The 24,632-nt window shown below is 36.3% G+C and overlaps 1 protein-coding gene across 7 annotated transcripts in view; it reads left to right on the top strand.

Moving 5' to 3' along the window:
• Positions 1-24,632, top strand: part of TTN (titin) — a 235,824-nt gene that overhangs the window by 139,699 nt on the left and 71,493 nt on the right. For all 7 annotated transcript variants that reach the window (XM_042874689.1, XM_042874688.1, XM_042874691.1 and 4 more), the window contains 48 exons: positions 89-215; positions 328-594; positions 691-957; positions 1,419-1,685; positions 1,776-1,915; positions 2,866-2,992; positions 3,735-3,877; positions 5,572-5,695; positions 6,220-6,486; positions 6,629-6,726; positions 6,869-7,037; positions 7,132-7,398; positions 7,547-7,813; positions 7,899-8,177; positions 8,291-8,699; positions 8,801-8,925; positions 9,021-9,287; positions 9,812-10,081; positions 10,178-10,480; positions 10,608-10,910; positions 11,251-11,438; positions 11,528-11,642; positions 12,179-12,463; positions 12,729-12,880; positions 13,015-13,162; positions 13,385-13,562; positions 13,654-13,775; positions 13,870-14,157; positions 14,250-14,546; positions 14,657-14,843; positions 15,403-15,518; positions 15,614-15,913; positions 16,147-16,446; positions 16,539-16,644; positions 17,714-17,910; positions 18,012-18,317; positions 18,414-18,692; positions 19,132-19,431; positions 19,529-19,831; positions 19,925-20,299; positions 20,399-20,701; positions 21,095-21,394; positions 21,483-21,779; positions 21,879-22,163; positions 22,258-22,551; positions 23,443-23,742; positions 23,834-24,142; positions 24,235-24,425. In XM_042874689.1, coding sequence (XP_042730623.1) covers positions 89-215; positions 328-594; positions 691-957; positions 1,419-1,685; positions 1,776-1,915; positions 2,866-2,992; positions 3,735-3,877; positions 5,572-5,695; positions 6,220-6,486; positions 6,629-6,726; positions 6,869-7,037; positions 7,132-7,398; positions 7,547-7,813; positions 7,899-8,177; positions 8,291-8,699; positions 8,801-8,925; positions 9,021-9,287; positions 9,812-10,081; positions 10,178-10,480; positions 10,608-10,910; positions 11,251-11,438; positions 11,528-11,642; positions 12,179-12,463; positions 12,729-12,880; positions 13,015-13,162; positions 13,385-13,562; positions 13,654-13,775; positions 13,870-14,157; positions 14,250-14,546; positions 14,657-14,843; positions 15,403-15,518; positions 15,614-15,913; positions 16,147-16,446; positions 16,539-16,644; positions 17,714-17,910; positions 18,012-18,317; positions 18,414-18,692; positions 19,132-19,431; positions 19,529-19,831; positions 19,925-20,299; positions 20,399-20,701; positions 21,095-21,394; positions 21,483-21,779; positions 21,879-22,163; positions 22,258-22,551; positions 23,443-23,742; positions 23,834-24,142; positions 24,235-24,425 — 11,307 coding nt within the window. The remainder of the gene's footprint in view (positions 1-88; positions 216-327; positions 595-690; positions 958-1,418; positions 1,686-1,775; positions 1,916-2,865; positions 2,993-3,734; positions 3,878-5,571; positions 5,696-6,219; positions 6,487-6,628; positions 6,727-6,868; positions 7,038-7,131; positions 7,399-7,546; positions 7,814-7,898; positions 8,178-8,290; positions 8,700-8,800; positions 8,926-9,020; positions 9,288-9,811; positions 10,082-10,177; positions 10,481-10,607; positions 10,911-11,250; positions 11,439-11,527; positions 11,643-12,178; positions 12,464-12,728; positions 12,881-13,014; positions 13,163-13,384; positions 13,563-13,653; positions 13,776-13,869; positions 14,158-14,249; positions 14,547-14,656; positions 14,844-15,402; positions 15,519-15,613; positions 15,914-16,146; positions 16,447-16,538; positions 16,645-17,713; positions 17,911-18,011; positions 18,318-18,413; positions 18,693-19,131; positions 19,432-19,528; positions 19,832-19,924; positions 20,300-20,398; positions 20,702-21,094; positions 21,395-21,482; positions 21,780-21,878; positions 22,164-22,257; positions 22,552-23,442; positions 23,743-23,833; positions 24,143-24,234; positions 24,426-24,632) is intronic.

The following is a 24,632-nucleotide window of genomic DNA, read 5'->3' as shown; positions in this document are numbered from 1 at the left end:
TGCTAGGAAAACATATTTGATTATAAAGTTTGCTGAGTAGTTTCTTGGAATACCTATATTTCAGGGGTTCTTTTTTCTTTATTACCAGGAATGTGAAATCATTGAAGATGGGAAGAAGCATATTCTCATCCTTCATAACTGCAAACTAGATATGACTGGAGAAGTGTCTTTCCAAGCTGCTAATGCTAAAAGTGCTGCCAATCTGAAAGTGAAAGGTAAGGCTTGCACTTTGTCAAAATGTGTATCTCAGGGCACTAGAACAAATCTAGCGGTAGCAATTTCTATATAAATTACTGCTGAACTGAAAGTACTCTTCTTTGATTTCAGAATTGCCTCTCATCTTCATTACTCCACTAAGTGATGTGAAGGTCTTTGAGAAGGATGAAGCCAAGTTTGAATGTGAAGTGTCCAGAGAGCCCAAGACTTTCCGCTGGTTAAAAGGAACACAAGAAATCACTTCTGATGAAAGATTTGAAATAATTTCGGATGGGACAAAGCATGCTCTGATTATTAAATCTGTTGCATTTGATGATGAGGCTAAATATATGTTTGAAGCTGAAGATAAAAGAACAAGTGCCAAGCTAATTATTGAAGGTTTGTTTGCCTTTATAGGAAAGAGTTGTGACATAGTTGTTCTTGAACTGTTTTTATTCACAGTATTTTTACTAATGAAATATTTTATTGACATAGGTATTCGCCTGAAATTCATTACTCCTCTCAAGGATGTAACAAAAAAGGAGCGAGAAACTGCAGTGTTCACAGTGGAACTCTCTCATGAAAATATCCCCGTTATCTGGTTCAAGAATGACCAACGGTTACATACCAGTAAAGTGGTTTCAATGACAGATGATGGCAAATTTCATACACTCACAATCAAAGATCTTACTATTGATGATACTTCTCAGATTAGAGTGGAAGCTATGGGCAAATCCTCAGAAGCTAAACTCACTGTTCTGGGTAAGCATACCCAAAAAGATTTTATATGATATATTATTATCAGAAGAGTCTTTCTAATGAAAAATCAGAAGGTCTTGTAATATGTTTGGTTTGGCAAGGGTTGGGTTTTTGTGTGTTTTTTTTTTTCTATCTAAACCTATTCTACGGTGTTTTACAATTTGCTTGTCTTCCACTGGGCTTCATTTACCCTTCACAAGGGATGATTAAAATAACTTTGAGCTTTCATCTAGGTGTGGCAAAATTAGCTATAAAATACTACTTATATGGTGCTCTGAAGCTCCTAAAAAGAGCGAAATCATTTTGTCAGCAATACGAGTAATACACTGAAATGCTTCTTAGATATTTGTTTTCTCTTTTTGCAGGAAACTATGCAATAATAATTAGGACTATATTTTATTGCTCTTAGAAGGCATAAACAGGAAATGTATTTACAGTAAGAATCATTGTCCTTTCACTTGCAGAGGGAGACCCTTACTTCACTGGGAAGCTTCAGGATTACACAGCTGTAGAGAAAGATGAAGTGATTTTACAGTGTGAAATCAGCAAAGCAGATGCCCCAGTGAAATGGATGAAGGATGGCAAACCAATTACTCCATCAAAGAATGTTGTTATTAAGGCTGATGGTAAAAAGAGAATACTTATACTGAAGAAAGCTTTGAAGAAAGACATTGGACAGTATACTTGTGATTGTGGTACCGATCAAACCTCTGCTAACCTCAATATTGAAGGTAGGGCTGGGTTGCTATGTCAAAGTAGTCTGTTGGGATCCACTACAGACTGACAGAATCAATCTTTCTTTTTTTCTTTCCGCTCTCCAGACAGAGATATTGAAATCATCCGTCCACTATACAGTGTGGAGGTGATTGAGACAGAGACTGCCCGTTTTGATATTGAAATATCTGAGGAAGGTGTCCATGGCAATTGGAAGCTAAAAGGAGAACCCCTGACTGAATCACCTGTAAGCATATGTTTTAGGTTCTTTCTTGTATGTTACTTAACAATTTTACATGTAGCTGGAATGTGAGGGAGAAGCAGACGGTTGCAGAAATTAAGTGAAAATTCATTCCACTTTCAGTAAGGGTAACTGTTGTAAAAATAGTGTAATTTTCAGTAATAACTTTAAAAATGTAATAGAAATCAGTACAAAATATCATATGAAATAGGTAAATAATAAATGATTTTACATAAATACACTCTCTATTGCCAGTTCCTAAAAATCAAAATGCAGAGACCTTATGAAGTTCTGTTAAATGTGATAGCATTTGAAAACATATACTTTAGATTCTGTGGGTTTTTTTGTTTGTTTTGAGTTATGTTTGTTATAAATAGATGTAGATCGCATTTTCATACTCTTCATTATTGCTATGACAGCTAAAAATTATTTAAAATGGTATATGGCTTAATTAAATATTATTAACACTTTACTGGTAAGATCTGGAAGTTTAAAAATAAGTACAGTCATGACAGGAAATAATTTGGCAATGTTTGATGTTACAGTGCAGATGTGAATAATCAAAATGATCAAAAGTTCCATGAAAATCAGTGTCTGGATGAAAGAAACCTTCTCAAGAACAGATCACAAAGGAAGCTTACCTTACCATTTCCTATTTATCTCTGGCCTTCTGATTGGTCTGCATATGAATGCATTGGCTAATCCATCAGCGCATACATGCCACCCTCATAAATACACTGCCTCTTGCACTTTTTCCAGATTGCATTAGAAAGGAGGAAAAAAAAAGGGAGCAGACTATGAATGAATGTTTATGGAGTATGTTATGGGCAGTGGGCCTGAGTTTTCTGAGTGTAGGAGAACATAACAGATGCATGGTCTGAGGAGAAGTATGGGCTGATCTGCTGAGGAACAGAAACAAGATACTGGAAAAAATTATTTCACTTTTCTTTTTGAAGGACTGTGAAATTAAGGAGGAAGGCAAAAAGCACTTTCTTACCTTGTACAATGTACGTTTAGATCAAGCTGGGGGAGTAGATTTCCAAGCAGCAAATGCCAAATCTGGTGCTCACCTTCGAGTGAAACGTAAGTATCTTTGGAACACTTATGAACGTATGAATGTTTTATGTACTCAAAACTTCTTTAGTATGAGTGGACAAATCTGTATATTGTAATCTACCCAAGCCAATTATTTCTAGAACAAGTAGCTCAAGCTACCCTTTTTATCCTTTAATTAAAGAATGTTGATATTTAGTTAGTTATTATAACACTGGATATAGTTTATTTATATAGGTGTAGAAAAAGTAAAAAGATGGCTGTGAATGCTTCTTCATGATCTGGCATCGTGTAGTTATGAAATCAAAGTATCACAGCATCAGGCTTTGCAGCATTAAAATATCACGTTAACCTGAGAAGATGGGATCACAGTGATATTTGGAGATAGGGTTAAGATCGTGATGGACAGGGACAGACCACATGGTTGAAGACCACTTGTTTCCTACTCCAATCCTAGCCCTCGCTATTTTGGAAAACACATGCCTTATCTAGCAAGAGGCATGCAAGGCTTGGCAGAGAGACAGATGCACAGCAACTTTCCTGCTGACCTTGTTCAATTTAAAGAAGCGTGCTCTGCAAATAGGAAATTTTTGGTCACTAGCCCTTCCCCTAAAAACCCAGGGTGGCCCCTTCTATTTAGAGAATTAAAAGAGCGGCACTGCAATGTCTGTCTCTCTTGAGGGAAGCCACCATGGAGATTAGTACATAAGGGCAGCAGTTCTCTCTTGGGTAGAAGTGACTAATCTGAAAATGATGTCGTCTTCTTACCAAGCTCGAGTAATAGGCTTGCTGAGACCTCTCAAGGATGTAACAGTGACAGCTGGGGAATCTGCAACTTTTGATTGTGAACTCTCTTACGAGGGAATCCCAGTAGAGTGGTACCTGCAAGGAAAGAAACTGGAGCCCAGTGATAAGGTAGGGAGACTAAACTTTATTTTCCCTTGTGTTTCTTCGTCCTTCTTCACTTTCACCTCTCTTCCACTTTTTTATTTATTATTTATATATACATGTATTTTTTAATTTACTTTCTGCTAGTAGAGATAGTAAGGCACAGCACTGCTGTTGTGTTGAATGGTAACTTCTCACAGACTCAGAATGGAATATTTTACCTGGAAAAGAAGGAGAATGTGGAATACTACAAGTATGTTTTGTACAAAGGGAAGCTAAGACTTTAGTTCCTGATTCTGTGCAAGATGCTGTTGCAGGGATGATGAATTATTTTTCCTCTGGTTAATTGTAGCTACTGTGAGAGAGTTTTGAAAGGTGCTTTCAGGAAATGTTTCTTTTCTTGAATGCTGAGTTGCAGTCCAATTCTGCATATAAGGGGATTAAGAGGATTCAAATTCCATTTCAGGCATTTGTTCTGGCACTCAAGATAACTTTCTGAATAGATTTGCTTGTCCAGCACTTCTCACTAACTATTTTTAACCCTTCATCAAGTGCTGGCTCTTAACTTTGAGATCTGAGCGGTCTGGAATGTAGCCAGTTTAACATTTAAAGTTAATGGAGGGGGGAAATTAATGTAGGAAGCATAAAATAAAATAGGTATGACTGGTTTTAGGACTACTTTTTTTTTTACATGTTAGCTCTTCTACATGAGAAGGAATGAGAATATAAATGGAGATGTAAATCTCAGACAAAACAAACCTTCAAGGGATCATAGAATGTAGCAAAGTTTCAGAACCTGTAGTTATGCTCCTAATGATACTTCAGTATATATTTTTTACTTTTAAATGTAGTTTTAACAGATTGTATTCAGTTTTGGGAAATAGATCTTCCTGAGCTTTACCAAATTTGCTTAAGTGAAATCTAAATCATTAAAACATATAGAAGTAAGATAAGAAAACAATTATCAGAGGAGTGACAATCCAATTTACTATATTTATGAACAGATAGGCACAAAATTGAAACTCAACAGATGGGACATTTAGTAAACCAAAGTGATCACTTCTGAGTTTAGAAATAAAAATGTGGAAAACTATTAATCACTGCTATGGCTTGGTATTTATTACTGCCTGGCAAGTTATCACAAACTTAATATTTTTAAATGATCCTTTCAATTACTTGAGAAAATTCTAGATTTTTATTCAGCTTGCATATCTACTTAAAACTGTCATTTTTCTTCAGCTGAAATTTGTGAAGGAAAGTTTATGTAGAGGTAGCTAATGAAAATGCATGATTACCAAGAATTTTCAACTGTAAATGAACAGTGATATTTTTTTCAGGCAAAATTTTCTATGAAATTTAATAATAGAAAGTCAAACTAGCACTTGAAAAAGAGTGTGTGTGGGGGGGGAGACCAAGCTGCTTTATATTTCTGTACAGTTTTTTACTTCAGATGTAGACAGAAGTGATAGCATAAGCATAAACATAAAAGTTCAGATTTTTGTAAGTGAAAAGACAAAACAGAAATGATCCTCAAAATCCTCAGAAGATTTTTATTTTGAGCTATATTTATCATAAGTATAAGGAAATTATCTGAGCTTCATTTAGAAGGAAACAAAAAAAATCTGTAGACAATAGGAAAAAAAAAAAAGCTATTTCATTAAGTGTTCCTCAAATCTTTGTTGTAGATACTTACAAAAGTATTTTTTTATGTACTTTATAAGGTTGTCACACGTGCTGAAGGGAGAGTTCACACACTTATTCTTAGAGATGTCAAGTTAACAGATGCCGGAGAAGTGTCACTGACTGCAAAAGATTTCAGAACTCAAGCAAATCTTTTTGTGAAAGGTAAGTCAGTCATTTTGATTATACCATAGCCAGTGTTAACAGACCATTCATGTTTCACCCCACAAAAGGATGTCAGCATACACCATATATCAAATTAGAAGGCTCATATATACAACATTAGAATGGTAAATAAATTTCCTTACTAAAAATACCCCTTTGAAATCTTGATGTTTCATGGAAGAGTTGAGAAAATGATGAAATAGTGAAATAGTGAAAATATGACAGATGTGGGAGATCAATCAGTTCTTTAGGGTTTCTACAGCTTCACTGCAGATTTGAACGTTCAAGTGGCCTCAGTATGACACACCAATACCATATCTAGTTAAGACTTGCTTTTAGTCTTTCAAGTATCTGGAAAACTATGAAAAAAAAAACCTTCAGCAGAGAAGTTCAAGAGTGCTGTTGATTGTTCAATTAAAAAAAAAAAAAAAAACAACAAAACTGAGCAGAATGGAACAGTTCTGTACTAGCAGAAGGCCAGATGTGATTTAGATCTTTTCTACCAAAAATCTGTCTACTTTCAGAACCCCCAGTTGAATTTACTAAACCACTTGAGGATCAGACTGTCGAAGAGGAGGCCACTGCAGTACTGGAATGTGAAGTTTCCAGGGAAAATGCAAAAGTGAAATGGTTTAAAAATGGAGAAGAAGTTCATAAAACAAAGAAGTATGATATCATTTCTGAAGGCAGAGTCAGAAGACTCATTATCCATGGCTGCACACTGGATGATGCAAAAACATATACCTGTGATGCCAAAGATTTTAAGACATCATGTTTTCTCAATGTTGAACGTAAGTAGATTATAATTTTCTATGGAGTAAGTGTATAGACACTAGTACTATGATAAGCAATAAATCATAATATACATTTCAGTAATTTATTTTGCTTTATCTGGGGTTTTCCTCTACTAAAAATTCTGTGCTTTTTTTGTAGCTCTTCGTGTTGAGTTCCTGAGGCCACTAACTGATCTTGAAGTTAAAGAAAAAGAGTCTGCTCGGTTTGAATGTGAAATTTCTCGGCCAGGTGTCAAGGTCAATAATATTTTCATTTTTTTAAATTTGAGTAGTTCCTTCAACTAGAGCTTTTACTTAAAATTGTTGCAAAAGAACACACAGCTGAAATCTGTGCTGAGCATGTTAATTTTAGTAACCATATCAATTTGTTTTAAAACAGGTGAAGTGGTTCAAGGATGGCATTGAAATTAGAAAAGGCAAGAAGTATGATATAATTTCCAAAGGGGCAGAACGTGTTCTTGTTATTAGTAAATGTCTCTTTGATGATGAAGCTGAATATGCCTGTGAAGCCAAAACAGCTAGAACTTCTGGCCTACTTACAGTGATAGGTAAATGCATTATTTTCATAATTTCATCTGTAAAGAAGAAAAAATGTTGTTTTGATGTAAGATCTTATTTGGTTTTCCAAATTCTTTTTTGCAGAGGAAGAAGCTGTTTTCACAAAACATCTTCATGATCTTGAAGTAAATGAAAATGAGACTGTAAAGTTGATCTGTGAAGTCTCAAAGCCTAATGCTGAAGTTACTTGGTTTAAAGGAGATGAGGAGGTGCCTGATGGTGGTAGATTTGAATACATTTCTGATGGCCGAAAGAGAATTCTTGTTATACGTAATGCTCATCCTGAGGATGCTGGCAAATATACTTGCAAACTACCAAGCTCTAGTACAACAGGAAAACTTACTGTACATGGTAAGAGTTACTTTTTTGTCTCTGTTCTGAAAAAAGAGATCAATTAGATCAATACATTTTGGTTTATTCTCTTTATAAAAAGAGAAATATAAAGATAGATATCTACAAATTTGTTTATTTATTTATTTATGTATTTATTTATTTATAGAACTTGCTGCAGAATTTCTTACCAGACCACAAAATCTTGAAGTTCTTGAAGGAGACAAAGCTGAATTTGCCTGTTCAGTATCCAAAGAGGCAATTACAGTACAATGGCTGTGGGGTGACACAGTCCTGGAACCTGGTGATAAGTACGACATCATTTCAGATGGCAAAAAGAGAACACTTGTGGTTAAAGACTCCATTATAGGAGATGCAGGAAAGTACACTGTCAAGGTTGGTGAAGCTAAAGCTACAGCACGCCTGACAGTGATTGGTAAGTTTTGTTTTATCATTGTGAATATTTTATTGCATTTCTTGTACAACATGATTTATTACTTCTTCCATTTTTTCAATTTCAGAAAAACTCAGGATTGTAACTCCCCTTAAGGACCAAGAAGTTAATGAGGGTCAAGAAATTATCTTCAACTGTGAAGTAAATAAAGAGGGTGCCAAAGAGAAGTGGTACAAAAATGGCGAGGCAATATTTGATAGTGCAAAATATATTATTGTCCAGAAGGATTTAGTTTATACTCTCCGAATCAGGGATACACAGTTGAAAGATCAAGCAACATACAGTATCTCACTGTCAAACCACAGGGGGGAACATGCCGAGAGCTCTGCTGCCTTAACAGTATTAGGTAAAAAGAACTTTCACTATATTACAGCTATTCAATGACCATTGTTTTGATTTCACAGGATGTAAATTAATCATGTTTTTTTTTTTTTTTTTTTTTTTTTTAATTCTTAATAGAGGAGGATCTTAGAATTGTTGAACCCCTTGAAGACATTGAGACCATGGAAAAGAAAACTGTCACATTCTGGTGCAAAGTCAATCGTCTTAATGCAACTCTCAAATGGACAAAGAATGGTGAAGAGATCACCTTTGACAAGCGTGTTCTGTATAAAATTGATAAATACAAACACTCACTCATCATTAAAGACTGTGGCTTTAAAGATGAAGGTGAATACACTGTAACTGCTGGACAAGACAAATCTGTTGCAGAACTTCTCATCACAGAAGCACCAGCAGATTTCATTGAACATCTCCAGGACCAGACCGTCACTGAATTTGATGATGCTATCTTTACCTGCCAGCTTTCCAAGGAGAAAGCTAGTGTAAAATGGTACAGAAATGGCAGAGAAATCAAAGAAGGCAAAAAGTACGCATATTTTATTATGCTTGTACATATGTTATTTGTATTCACTTTCTGTCTTTATCTGGAAATTAAAATACTGCTTACTTATTTTCTCTCCCATAAAGATATCAGTTTGAAAAGGATGGAAATCTTCACAGATTAATCATAAAAGACTGTAGACTAGATGATGAATGTGAATATTCCTGTGGAGTGGATGACAGAAAATCTAGGGCAAGACTTTTTGTTGAAGGTACTTGTAAAATTAAGTAGGATTAATTTCTTCATTATTTAGTGATAGTAGAAATGATAGACAAATAACCCCAAATGAATTGACATTCATTTCAGAAATCCCTGTGGAGATTATTCGACCACCACAAGATGTTTATGAAGCTCCTGGTGCAGATGTCATCTTCATGGCTGAACTGAACAAAGATGGTGTGGAAGTCAAGTGGCTGAGAAACAACATGATTATCATCCAAGGTGACAAACATCAAATGATGAGTGAAGGAAAAGTCCATAGGCTGCAGGTGTGCGAGATAAAGCCTCGTGACCAAGGAGAATACAGATTTATTGCTAAAGATAAGGAAGCAAGAGCTAAACTTGAATTAGCTGGTAAGTTGTCTGTTTCATACTTGTTTTATAAAATGTAAGATGAGTGAAATAAGTCTTCAACTAAATTTTGTTTTTCTTCTTTCAAAGAGTTGCATTAAAAAGAATATGCAATTAGGCATATGCTGTTGAGGAAATTAGAGGACGCTTTTCATTGTCTACAGTAAAGAGCGAGAATTGAGGTTTACAGAAGACAGAACCATTTCATTTGGTCACTGCAGATGTGAAAAGCAAAAGTTATTTGACATGATCATTTTAGTTACATGAGTTATGGCTTCATTCGTTCAACTTCAGACCAGTAAATTACATTAAATTAATGCTCAAAAAGCAGCTCCCTCTTCCCTGACTTTATAGGAGGGCCGATTTTCTTGCTCTCTGGAGCAATGTAATGAATACATAAAGAAACTTGTTTGGAATTCACATAACGGCTCCTTTTGTTTTTCTACTCCTTTGCTTCTACTTCTTTGCTTACCACACATTATTCTTTTAATATGGAAGTACTCATTTGTCACATTGATATTCCTTAGCTGCACCTAGAATCAAGACTGGTGATCAAAACCTGGTGGTTGATGTTGGGAAGCCTTTAACTATGACTGTTCCATATGATGCCTACCCAAGAGCAGAAGCTGAATGGTTGAAAGGGGAGGAAAGTCTACCAACAACAACTGTTGATACAACAACTGACTGTACTACCTTCAAAATTTATGAAGCAAAGAAATCAGATAAAGGAAGGTACAAGGTTGTACTTCGAAACAAACATGGACAGGCAGAAGCTTTCATCAATGTAAAGGTCATTGGTAAGTGCTCCTATTATTAAATTTTTACTTACATTTAGTTAAGCCAAATAAAATAAAAAGATGCAATCACCTAAATTATTGTTATATATTTGTTAGATGTTCCTGGGCCAGTTAGAAACTTGGAAGTCACTGAAACTTATGATGGTGAAGTTGGCCTTGCCTGGCAAGAACCAGAAAGTGATGGTGGAAGTAAAATCATTGGCTATGTTGTTGAAAGGCGTGATATCAAGCGTAAGACTTGGATTGTGGCCACTGATCATGCTGAAAATTGTGAATACACTGTTACTGGACTTCAGAAAGGAGGAGTTGAGTACCTCTTCCGTGTAAGCGCACGGAACCGAGTGGGTACTGGTGAACCAGTAGAAACAGAGAGACCTGTGGAAGCTAAAAGCAAATTTGGTGAGCAGAAGTTATGAAAAATTTGGTGTTTGATGACAGCATGAAAGAAAAACAAAACATTACTTACTGTAACAATAGATAGAGAAACAACCTTGTTTTTTCTTTTTCTCCATAAAATGAAATGCAGATGTTCCTGGTCCTCCTCAAAATGTAGAAGTTACTGATGTGAATAGGTCTGGTGCTACGCTTACCTGGGAAGTTCCTGAGTATGATGGAGGATCTCCAATTACTGGCTATGTTATTGAACTGCGTAACAGAGGTTCCATCAAATGGGAGCCAACTATGACCACTGGAGCTGATGAACTGTCAGCTGTCCTGACTGATGTTGTGGAAAATGAAGAATATTTCTTCAGAGTTAGAGCTCAAAATATAGTTGGAGTTGGCAAACCAAGTCATCCTACACGTGCAGTGAAGATTATGGACCCAATTGGTAAGCATGCCAGCGCTACTATGATTGCATTTGCTTATTTAAATATTACGTGTACTGGAATGTTCCAAGAAGCAATTAGAGAAATGTGTGTACTGAAAAATAACATATTCAGCTAGGCTTTTCCTAATTTTGATGTTTAAACATTTCAGAAATATCTTACAAGCATTTGGCGCAGTAAGAACTGCCAATATTTTTTATCTGAACTTATGAGACAAACTTTATTTAAAAAATAGAAGGAATGCAACTTTAAAAATAGTACTTTAAGGTACAGACAACTGATATGCTGAACTATACTCCTTTACCAAGTTGCCAAGATGTGTTTCTCTCAAATTATTTTCAGAGAGACCAAGTCCTCCCATTAACCTTGATCATTCAGATCAAACAAAAACATCAGTGCAGCTCACATGGGAGCCTCCACTCGAAGATGGAGGAAGTCCAATCTTAGGATATATTATTGAAAGGAGAGAAGAAGGAACAGACAAATGGATCCGCTGTAACCCAAAACTAGTACCAGCGCTTACTTTTAAGGTGAGATGCTTGGCTCATCAGCAAAGTACTACAAAAAAAATGTATAGTTAATTTTTAATGAGTTACTAAAAATTATTTGTGCTTTTTAGGTAACTGGATTGAAAGCAGGGTCTAGCTATTACTACAGAGTCTCAGCAGAAAATGCAGCTGGGGTGTCTGATCCAGCTGAGGCTATTGGACCATTAACTGCAGACGATCCTTCTGGTAAGCTATGTGCTTTTCATCAAAGATAATTAATTAGAAAAGATGCACAGCTGAAGTTCATCTTGTGGCTCGGATGTATGTGTTTCTTCTGTGATTCTAAATAGCAGAAAAAGCTTTAGTCCTATGAGATTCTGGATTATTTCTCTTCGTTAAGAATCCCACCAATAATTAGCTGTATTAGGTAGAGACCTGTTAGGTTGCCTGGAGAGTAAGATGTGACCTTTTGTCTCCTGACCTAGATATGTGGAAGATGGGAGATATCTGAGGGAGAGAAAGTCAGGGAATACACAAAAGAAATCATGAAGTTCTTACTTTAAAGAATAGGTTAGATTTCTTATCTATTAATTCTAAAATATCACATATTTCTAACAGATTTTTAGCTGGGAAAGGGAGGAATTTGTAAGCTACAACTAGGCCTAGACAGCTACAACCTGTTGGCTCAGATGCACTCAGAATCACCCTTTCAAAACAGCTATCATTAGTCATTTTCAGAACATTTGAAAATATTTAATGAAATTCATTTTCCATTTTTTCAGTTGGACCTACAATGGACCTAAGTGCATTTAAAGATGGACTAGAAGTTATTGTTCCAGAGCCAATAAAGATCCATGTTCCTATCACTGGCTACCCTATTCCAACTGCCACATGGTCTTTTGGTGAGCAAGTCTTAGAAGAAGGTGATCGTGTAACAATGAAGACCACTGCTGCCTTTGCAGAACTTGTAATTACTCCAAGCGAACGTCCAGACAAGGGAATTTATACCTTAACATTAGAAAACCCTGTATCATCTGTTTCAGGAGAAATCAATGTTAACGTCATTGGTAAGTGGACATGTATATATTCTAATATTAACATTATTAGATTAATACAGTAAAATCACATAACTTTCAGTAAGCCAAGAGTATTAAAACATAACTACAAATTAGAAATTAAACCCCCCAAAAGCTTTTTTTTTATCTTCAACAGCCAGCTGTTTACTATTTTAGGAAGAATAACTGAGTACAGCAAGTTTTTTGGCAGATAGATAAAATAAAGATCATCTGACAATGTCTGGTTAGAAAATAATAAAATGATTGTGATTTCCAGCTCGCCCAGGTGCTCCAAAAGAACTTAAAGTTGTAGACGTAAGCAGGAGTACAGTACAGCTGTCATGGGAACCTCCAGAAGATGATGGTGGAAGTCCAGTTATTGACTATATAATTGAAAAACGTGAAGTAAGCCGGAAAACATGGATCAAGGTATGTTCATTCTTTATCATTCCTTTTGTATTTGCTATATTGTTTCCACATGTGCTGCTGAATTTTGTCATAGTTTTGTAATAACTCTTTGGAAATAGATTTTAGAAGCACAATGGATTCTTCCTTCACTTTAGGTTATGGATCATGTCGTGGACCAAGAGTTCTCTGTACCTGACCTCATCCAAGGAAAAGAATATTTATTTAGAGTTTCTGCACGCAATAAGTGTGGCCCAGGAGAGCCTGCATATATTGATGAACCCATAAATATGTCAGCACCAGCAAGTGAGTCAACTTTTTTAGACTTGCTCATTTTCTTGGTGACTGTCTTTGAAAATCTTGCTGATTTTTCTTTCAACAATATGTTAAAAATAATAAATAAATAAAAATATTAAACCAACTAAAAAAAAAAAAAAAAAAAAAAAAAAAAAAACAAAAACCAAATGAACAAAAAACCAGTTCCTTAGATTGTTTTCTAAGATACCGTATGTATTTAATTTTTAATAGCGGTGCCCGATCCACCTGAGAATGTTAAATGGAGAAATCCAACTTCAAAAGGAATCTTCCTAACATGGGAACCTCCCAAATATGATGGTGGTGCTCGCATCAAGGGCTATCTGGTAGAAAAATCACAACGTGGCACAGATAAGTGGGAGATATGTGGGGAGCCTGTTATTGAAACAAAGTAAGTAATTTCACACTATAGTTACAACCTTTTAACTAACTGTACCATCCAAGCCTCTTTAAAAATTTGTATTTTTTTTTTTAACAAACAGAATGGAAGTAACAAAACTTAAGGAAGGAGAGTGGTATGCATATCGGGTTAAGGCTTTGAACAGAATAGGAGCAAGCAAGCCAAGCAAGCCAACAGATGATATTCAGGCCATTGACGCGAAAGGTAATTACTTCTATCAATTACAATAGCCACCTCATTTTTACTAGTCTCTGAAATATTGTTTCTATAACAATGTTTCAATTGTCTCCTAAATCAGAGGCTCCAGAAATTTTCTTAGATGTGAAACTGCTCGCTGGACTCACTGTGAAAGCTGGAACTAAAATTGAGCTGCCGGCCAAAATAACTGGAAAGCCTGAGCCCCGAATTACTTGGACCAAGGCCGAAAAAATACTGAGACCTGATGATAGAATCACTATTGAAACGAAACCTGGTCATTCTACAGTCACTATTACAGACAGCAAGAGGAGTGACAGTGGAACCTACATTATAGAAGCTGTAAATTCCAGTGGACGTGCTACAGCTGTTGTTGAAGTTAATGTTCTCGGTATGCACATTTTTTTTATTATTATTAAAAGCATGAGTAATGTATTGAGATATGCAAGCAGAAGATTAACGTTTTCATCCTATCTCCTACAGATAAACCTGGTCCACCAGCTGCATTTGATGTATCAGAAATCACTAATGAATCCTGCCTTCTGACATGGAATCCTCCCCGAGATGATGGAGGTTCTAAAATTACTAACTATGTCCTTGAGAAAAGAGCTACAGACAGTGAAATATGGCATAAATTGTCATCAACTATCAAGGACACTTCATTCAGAGCTACCAATTTAACTCCTCATAAGGAATATGTGTTCCGAGTCAGTGCTGAGAACATGTATGGTATTGGGGAGCCAGTACAGTGTAACCCCATCATTGCAAAATATTCCTTTGGTAAGTGAATTAAATATTAAATTTTGAAAATGTTGAATTTTAACAGCTATGAAAATGCATGTGTAACAGTGTTTTTTTGTTTTGCTTTTTTCATTTATTAATTTATACAGAACCACCAGGCCCTCCAACAGGTCTCAAGCCTATAGAGGTTACCAAAGATTCAGTGACCCTAACATGGAATGAACCAGATGAAGATGGTGGCAGCCCCATTACTGGCTACTGGGTTGAGAGATACGATCCTGAGCAGGATAAATGGATAAAATGCAATAAAATGCCAGTGAAAGATACAACATTCAAGTAAGATATAGACACTTTAGGCTGAAACTGAGATGTAAAAATTTAAAAGTAGCCTTTTAAACAAATGTTACTTCATGACTGTTCTTTTTTCCCTGCTTCTGTAAGTTTAGATTCAACTAATATCCAGTTACATACTTTATCTGGTGAAGAAGTATGTCTTTACAGAAAACTGAATTGTTGCTTATTTTTTCTTTTTTTTCTATTATGCTTACTAGCATCTGTGCTTTGTGATTACTTATAAGACATTCAAAAATAACAAACAAAGCCATCTTCTGCATCAATTTGCCAACATCCCTTTTTTAAACCTGATATTTGCATTAGCTAAAAGTCATACTACAAACAGAAATGTGAGATGACTCTCAATACATCTATCTCTACATCTCAGCACACCATTTTGCTGTTGGCAGTATGCCTATTCTCAATGTTTCATATAGCATCATTAGCTGTAACTTGGTTATTTTCAGATTTTCTAAGTAAATTATAAAGAATATAGAAAATATTGTTTTAGGTAAGAGTTAACATGTGGATTGTTTTAATCAAACTTAATTTTGATTTCCAGAGTTAAAGGTCTTACAAATAAGAAGAAATACAAGTTCCGTGTCTTGGCAGAGAATCTTGCAGGACCTGGAAAACCAAGCAAGGAAACAGAGCCAATCTTAGTGAAAGACCCAATTGGTATAATAAACATATCTTGAATGTTCTAATTTAACAAAAACAAGTTTTTAGGTCTTTTTTTTCAATAATTTAATTAATATTGAACTCTTGTCTAGATCCACCATGGCCCCCTGGAAAGCCAACAGTGAAAGATGTTGGCAAAACATCATTATTTCTGAACTGGACAAAGCCAGAACACGATGGAGGGGCAAAGATTGAGTCTTACGTCATTGAACTGTTAAAGACTGGAACAGATGAGTGGGTGAGAGTGGCTGAAGGAGTGCCCACAACTGAACACTTTCTCAAAGGACTTATGGAGAAACAAGAATATTCATTCCGTGTAAGAGCTGTGAACAAGGCTGGAGAGAGTGAGCCTAGTGAACCCAGTGACCCTGTGCTGTGCAAGGAGAGGCTGTGTAAGTATTGTTTCAGAATGTGCTGTTTCTGCAAGTACACTCAGTCTTTCTTAAAAAGCCTCATGTCTGCCTATCTCTGTAGGCAGCAAGTGAACATTTCCAGACACACTAAATATTAAAATCTACCCTTGTTGATCTAAGAAGTTTTCATAGTTTCAGTATTATTCTCTATCTTCCAGGATCTTTGCTGGGCAAGATAGTAACCTGCTTTTCCTTTTATTATTATTTTACAGTTCCTCCTTCTCCTCCTCGATGGCTTGAGGTTATTAATATTACTAAAAACACAGCAGATCTTAAATGGACAGTGCCAGAAAAAGATGGGGGTTCCCCAATTACCAACTACATTGTTGAAAAGAGAGACGTAAGGAGAAAAGGCTGGCAGACTGTAGATACAACAGTGAAAGATACCAAGTACACAGTGAGCCCGCTGACTGAAGGCTCATTGTATGTCTTCCGTGTGGCTGCTGAAAATGCCATTGGGCAAAGTGACTACTGTGAAATTGAAGATTCAGTGCTTGCTAAAGATACTTTCAGTAAGTTTGAGATTTGCTTTCGGAGTGATTAATGGAATAGCTGACTTCTCATGGATTCCTTTTTTACTAATTTGTGTATGTATTTTGTTTAGCAACCCCTGGGCCTCCATATGCTCTTACAGTAGTTGAAGTGACAAAAGGTCATGTTGATTTGAAATGGGAACCACCTAAGAATGATGGAGGCAGACCAATTCAAAGGTAAGCTCATTTTATGATTGTGTAGCATTTTCTGTGGATTATTTTTCCATAAATGAAGACGCTTCTGTCAACATTTTTAAATTTTAAATGGACATATTTTATATGAAGAAGAGGTGAATTTATGTGACAAGCAACTTTATGGTTGCAGCAAGTACAAGTTTAATTTTAAAAGTGGAAATTATACAAATAGAAATGATCTACTGTGCATAAACAATTAATGTGTGTAAACATCCTCAAAAAAAAAAGGGGGGGGGCAGGATCTAATTAAATGAGATGAAATTGAGTTGTATATACAAAATTAAGCTTTAATGCAGACATAGTCTCCAGCTCTAGGTGGAGCTCTAGCTACTTTTCCTGTTACATTTTTCAACACAACTGTTAACATTTTTCTTCTGCCTGAGTTTCTTAGTAAAACTACATATGTTGAGCTGGTACAAAGCATCATCTTTGTTTTTTCTCTTTATTCCATTTCTCAGACTATTTTCCTCCTTTTGATTTCTTCTAAATTCTCCTTTTCTTTAGTTTCTCAAGTATCTCTTCTCTGAAATTTACCTTGAGTAGCAGTTAGATTTTTCTCTATATATTTTCACTCTTCCTCTTCTTCCCATTCACAGTAAACATATCCTAAACAAACTGACAACTACAAAGATCTGCTTGAAGGAACATAAATCATTTAATCTTTCTTACCATCCCATAGATTATTGTAAACAGAATTCAGATAACTCAAGTATTCAGAGATAATATCTACAGACATTTTCAATAGAACTTATCCACTGCTGTCTGAATTAGCAAATATATAAATATAGCATGGGAGTTTTTCACCTCTGCAGCTCTACAAAACCCAAGAACAGATTTACTCTGTCATCAGCAGCAACCCCATTAGCCTAATAGCTACTAAGGCTATTAGGATTATGTTGCTGATATGTGAAATTATGCTTAGTCTGTCACCATTGACTACCTTTATTTTTCCATTGGCTAAACCATTCAAATCTCACACTATTTTAATGAGCAGGAAATCTGAAATGTTCATATTTGACATTCCTGATACTATTTGTTCCTATTTATTCAGATATGTTATTGAAAAGAAGGAAAAACTAGCCACCCGCTGGGTAAAAGCTGGCAAGACAGCTGGTCCAGATTGCAATTTCAGAGTGACTGATGTCATTGAAGGTATAGATGTACAGTTCCAGGTTCGTGCAGAAAATGAAGCTGGCTGTGGTCATCCCAGTGAACCAACTGATCTCATTCATATTGAAGATCCAACAAGTAAGTAGTATTATAACATACAGCATATGGACTATGGAAGCAGTGTGTTGGCTAGAACAGATAATTGAGTGAAAAATAACACATCTTTTTTATTTTTACAGGCCCTCCTTCACCTCCTCAGGATTTACATGTCACAGATGCAGGTCGAAATCATATTTGCATTGCATGGAAGCCACCAGAGAAGAATGGTGGAAGTCCTATTATTGGGTACAATGTTGAGTTGTGTGAAGCAGGAACAGAAAAATGGATGCGAATCAATTCTCGTCCAATAAAAGATCTAAAATGCAAAGTGGAGGAAGGTGTTGTTCCAGACAAGGAATATGTGCTGAGAGTCAGAGCAGTCAATGCTGTTGGAGCCAGTGAGCCATCAGACATCTCAGAAAAAGTTGTTACCAAGGACCCGGACTGTAAGAATAGATTTTCTTTCTGAAATCTACATAACTGATAACTGAAAAAAGTCTTTAGTGTTCAGTACATTTATAATATTACATTTATTTTTACAGGTAATCCAACCATTGATCTAAAAACTCGTGATATTGTTGTTGTTAAAGGACAGAAATTAAGTATCCCTGTACCCTTCAGAGCTGTTCCATCCCCAACAATCACATGGCACAAAGATGGCAAAGAGTTAAAAGCTGGTGACAGAACAACGATGAAGAGTGACTACACTTCTGCATTGCTTGAAGTCATGGAGAGTGTTCATGCTGATGCTGGCATTTATACAATTACACTGGAGAACAAACTGGCATCAACAACTGGCTCTGTCAACGTCAAAGTCATTGGTAACTAGACATCTTTCATTCTGGGAGAGATGCCTGTCTCTGAGCCCACTAACTGATGGAAGTACTAGAAAATCCCTTTTTTGCCATGTGGATTTATCACTTCAACTCAGACGCTCTGTAAATTGCCTTTATTGCATTAATATAACAAAATCTAACCAAAAATACACTTTATTCTAAATTGATATTACTAGTCTGTGGCTGCATAAAGTCCAATTACTATGAATAATCATCATATAAATTTTGAAAAGCTTATGAAAATTAAGATTTTTTTTTCATCTTTAGGAATATGAGTTCCTATATATGCTTTGTAGCCAGCATTTGTGGGTTTGGTCTGCCTTCTTTAAAGCCAATGAAATGCAGTATCATTTCATATTTGTAGGAATACATTTCCCTTCTATTTAGTTAATTGTTACATTAAATAACTTTATTATAATTACAGGTCCACCTGGACAGTGTAAAGACATTAAGGCAAGCGAAATAACTAAGAATTCTTGTAAGGTAACCTGGGAACCTCCAGACTTTGATGGTGGTACTCCTATTCTGCATTATGTTCTGGAACGCAGAGAAGCTGGTCGTAGAACATATCTCCCAGTAATGTCTGGTGAAAATAAACTCTCATGGCATGTCAAAGATCTTATCCCAAACAGTGAATATTACTTCCGTGTTAAAGCTGTTAATAAAATTGGAGGAGGTGAATATCTTGAACTAAGAAACCCAATTATTGCAGAAGATCCAAAACGTAAGTCTACTACTAAGTGACCTAGCATGCTGAATTTTAACTAAAATCTTCACGTGTTCTTCATTCATGTAATACCTCTTTTGCTGTTGTTTCACAGAGCCTCCAGATCCTCCTGTTGACCTTGAGACCCATAATCCAACATCGGAATCAGTAACTCTTACATGGAAACCACCACTGTTTGATGGCGGAAGCAAGATTATGGGCTACATAATAGAAAAGCTTGCTAAGGGCAAGGATGTATGGGAAAGATGCAATGAATATCTGGTACCTCTATTAACCTATCCAGTGAAAGGTCTTGAGGAAGGGAAGGAATACCAATTTCGTGTTCGTGCTGAGAATGCTGCTGGTATTAGTGAGCCTTCTCGGATTACTCCTTTTGTGAAAGCTGTGGATCCCATTGGTATGAATTGCTTATTTGATTGTTTGTTGTAATTGCCATTCACCCTCAAACATGTGGGTGGATTCTACTCTTCATTTGTCATTGTTATTACAGAGGCTCCCAAAGTCTTCCTTGCTGCAAACCTGCAGTCTGGTCTTGAGGTGAAGAAAGGTGATGAGATCATACTTGAGGCACATATTTCAGGATCACCTTATCCATCTATTACTTGGCTGAGGAATGATGAAGTTATCAGACCAGAGGAAATCAAAAAGAGAGTAACCACATATACTAGGAAGAAGAAGGGTGTAACTGAAGAAGAGGAACCTTTTCAGCTTTCGCTGCCAGAACGTATGAGTATTGACAACCATAAAAAAGGAGAGTCTGTGCTATCAATTCGTGACTCCATCAGAGCTGACCATGGCACATTTACAATTAAAGTGGAAAATGATCATGGTGTTGCAAAAGCGTCCTGTGAAGTTAATGTGTTAGGTATGTAGTGAATGTACTTGTAACCAGCTACTTGTTCAAAGCACTAAGGGAGAAATGAAGTACATTAGTACTCATCATTTTTTCTTGCTTTACTAACAGATACTCCTGGGCCTCCAGTCAACTTTGTATTTGAAGACATGAGGAAAAATTCTGTCATTTGCAAGTGGGAGCCTCCCCTTGATGATGGTGGAAGCGAAATCCTGAACTATGTACTGGAAAAGAAAGACAACACAAAAGCTGAAATAGGCTGGGTTACTATCAGCTCAACACTCAGGCACTGTCAATTCCATGTAACAAAACTGATTGAAGAGAAAGAATATCTCTTCCGTGTATTTGCTGAAAATAGAGTTGGAGCAGGGCCACCATGTGTTTCAAAACCAATGACAGCAAAAGATCCTTTCTGTAAGTTTTAATTTTGAAATACAGTCTTTTCTGAAAACTGCTATTAATTTACAGACTCTTAGAACACTCAGTTTCATCCACATGAGTTTCCCAGAAGAGTACTGGACAATGCAATTATTACTTGTTGCATTTTTTTTAAACCATGAATATAAAGGGAAATATCGAAAAGCATTCTAATTTCAATAGTAAAGAAATAAGAACAGCAGTCGTATTCTTACCAAAAGAGAAAACCCCTGTAAGTTTGATGACTGGTTACAGTTAGGAATCAAAAAGAGCAAGAAAATTAAGACTTCCTTAAAATTAGTAATTTCTCATATTGTTGTTCTCTCTTAGTTCTGAGTAAATTCTGAATAAGACAGCAATGATTACAAAATTGTAATCTTTTTCTTCTAGCTCCACCAGATCCACCTAACAAGCCTAATGTGGAAGATGTTACCAGCAACAGTATGTTGGTTAAATGGAATGAACCGAAAGACAATGGCAGCCCAATCATAGGATATTGGATCGAAAAACGTGAAATTAATGGCACTCATTGGGCTCGAGTCAACAGGAATCTTGTGAATGCTCTGGAACTAAAAGTTGAAGGACTATTGGAAGGATTAACCTATATCTTCAGAGTTTGTGCTGAAAATGCAGCTGGTCCTGGTAAATTCAGTCCACCATCAGATCCAAAAACTGCACAGGACCCAATAAGTAAGTAGCTTAACAAAATGTGCTAGCAGACTAGTGACAGAATAGTATTCATAACCTTTAATTTTGATTTACGTATCTTACTTTATAGTGCCACCTGGTCCACCCATTCCAAGGGTTGCTGATACAACCTCAGTTTCTATTGAGTTAGAATGGGAACCTCCTATGTATAATGGTGGTGGAGATATCACTGGTTACCATGTATACAAACAATTAATGGGAACAAAAGAATGGTCTCGTTGCACAGAGAAACCCATTAAGGTCCGGCAGTATACTGTGAAAGAAGTCAGAGAAGGTGCAGACTATAAACTTCGCGTTACTGCACTTAATGCAGCTGGTGAAGGACCACCTGGTGAAACTGAACCTGTAACCGTTGCAGAACCCCAAGGTATGGCAATTATAGTATTTTGAAAAATTTTCAAGCTGCCTAAAAGCCGTACTTGAATCTTTCCCTTGAACTAATGAAACATCTCTCTTTCTTCTTTAGAGCCTCCTACTGTTGAGCTGGATGTTTCTGTCAAAGCAGGCATTCAGATCATGGCTGGGCAAACAATTAAAATTCCTGCTACTGTGACAGGGCGTCCTGCTCCCACCATTGTATGGACTGTGGAGGAAGGTGAATTGGACAAAGATAGAGTTGTTATTGAAAATGTTGGCACAAAATCAGAATTAACCATTAAGAATGCATTGAGAAAAGACCATGGAAGATATGTAATTACTGCAACAAACAGTAGTGGTTCCAAATCAGCGGGGACCAGAGTAGAAGTATTTGGTAAGAAAAAATATTTTCTGAAATCAGCTTAGCATCTTTTTTGGTGAAATAATCTTTGGGCTTTATCCTACTTGTTTGATTTTATTTTTTTCAGATGTTCCTGGACCAGTACTTGACCTAAAGCCAGTGGTCACAAACAGAAAGATGTGCTTGCTTAACTGGTCTGATCCTGAAGATGATGGAGGCAGTGATATCATAGGCTTTATTGTTGAACGGAAAGATGCCAAAATGCATACATGGAGACTAGCTATCGACACAGAAAGATCTAAATGTGATATTACAGGTCTAGTTGAAGGGCAGGAATATAAATTTCGTGTCAGTGCCAAGAACAAGTTTGGTACCGGTCCAGCTGTTGAAATAGGACCAATTCTTGCAGTTGATCCATTAGGTAAGATAATTTATGACTTATTTATGGTTTTTTTCTTTCTCCCTGTCAGGATAATTTGACTGCCTTTCACAATTTATTTGCTCAGATTTCTGAAACAGAGTGTAGAATTACTGTGTCTCTTTATGTAATAAAATTCTGGTATCTACTGAGATACTGATTGCTGCCATTTCATCTATATATATTAAAAACTTTCTGCTATGCATATACATATTCAAATATTTTGCATATGAAAGATATGGCTTTGAAAAGCCACAGCTATTTTAGCTACTGTAGTCATACAAGTTAAAATATCAGTGGCTACTCCAAAAGTAATGCCTCCTATTTTATGTTGGTCCTGGCCATCAGAGGCAGATGTTGGTGGTATGGCAGTGGAGGTTGAACCTTCCCATCAATATTCTGTTAAATTTTGTTGCCATGTGACAGATGGCAGCAGAGAGAAAATAATAAATAAAATGCTACCTGACAAAGTGCGTATGAAGCAAAGGTATGGGACTGAATTCCTCCTTGCAGAAAAAACTGTCATTTATCTGCACTTGCTGAATGTTTATGGACACTAAATGTTTATGGATGTTAGCACAACAAAAGCTGGACTGCATGGGCAGTATTTTTCTACCAGCCATCACAGCAGCTGTGAAGCAATGTGTTATCTCCTCTAGTTCACATTTTTACAAGCACAGCATGCAGGCTCTTGTTCATAGCTGTCAAAAAAGCAGTTAATGGTGATGACTGTGGAAAAAAAAGTGTTTTGTAGCTGAGAATTTGCTCTATCAAATAATGTTATGCTCTTTATATCTGTTGTAGTTTCCATCGAAATAAATGGGAGGCATTACTTTCAGAGTAACTGACATTATATTTTATATTTTTTTCATTATGATTTATCTGTGTTAATAGGTCCTCCAACAGCACCTGAGAGATTCATGTACACAGAGAGGACAAAGTCAACCATTACACTTGATTGGAAGCCTCCACGTAGTGACGGTGGTAGTCCTATCTTAGGATATATTGTCGAGAAGAGGAGGCATGATTCAAAAGACTATGAAAGAGTGAACCCAAGGCTCTGTCCAACCACATCTCTTCTCGTTGAAAAACTTGATGAACTCCATATGTATGAATTCCGTGTCAAAGCTGTTAATGAGATTGGAGAGAGTGAACCGTCATTGCCCCTCAATGTAGTTATACAGGATGATGAAGGTATATCTAGTTTAAAGAAATCCATATAAACACCTTAAAAATAATGCAATTTCTGTTTCACTCCTAACTTCATTCTTTTTCTGCTTTTCAGTACCTCCCACTGTAACATTACGCTTAGCTGTGAGAGGAGATACTATCAAAGTGAAGGCAGGAGAGCCAGTTAATATTCCTGCTGATGTGACTGGACTGCCAATGCCAAAGATTGAATGGGACAAGAATGAAGTTTTAATTGACCAAACATCCAGTGCACTTAAGATAACAAAAGAAGAAGTATCAAGAAGTGAGGCAAAAACTGAACTTACCCTGCCTGCAGCCACAAGAGATGATAAAGGCACTTACACTGTGAGAGCTACGAATCGTCTTGGCACTGCGTTTCGCAATGTGCATGTTGAAGTGTATGGTAAGGATGTGACATTTCAATAAAATGGTAGATAGTTAGAATGCTTTTGTCTTTTTCTTAATGCAGTTCTATGTTCTCTTACTCTTATATAGATCGTCCTTCTCCACCAAGAAACCTTGCTGTTTCTGATATTAAAGCAGAATCATGCTATTTAACATGGGATGCACCTCTTGATAATGGTGGTAGTGAAATTACCCATTACATTATTGAGAAACGTGATGCTAGTAGGAAGAAGTCAGAGTGGGAAGAAGTCTCCAACAGTGCTGTAGACAGAAGATATGGGGTAATTTTATTATTTTTATGATATACTTCTGTATGACAGCATGCAATAAAAACTGCCTCTTGCGTAGATACCTGTGCTAGTGGTCCATTTATAGTGCATAATTACTGAATGTACATTGCCCAACTGTGAATATACATATTATGTGTATTTTCCTCACGTGACAAAACAAAATAAATTGTTCTCATTCACTATTTAATCTCATGTGAA

Source organism: Lagopus leucura, unplaced genomic scaffold, assembly GCF_019238085.1.
Source record: "Lagopus leucura isolate 7727_CA_CO unplaced genomic scaffold, USGS_WTPT01 Super-Scaffold_100012, whole genome shotgun sequence".
NCBI lineage: Eukaryota > Metazoa > Chordata > Aves > Galliformes > Phasianidae > Lagopus > Lagopus leucura.
The sequence above is the reverse complement of the archived record's forward strand: the minus strand, read 5'-3'. Positions and strand labels throughout refer to the sequence as shown.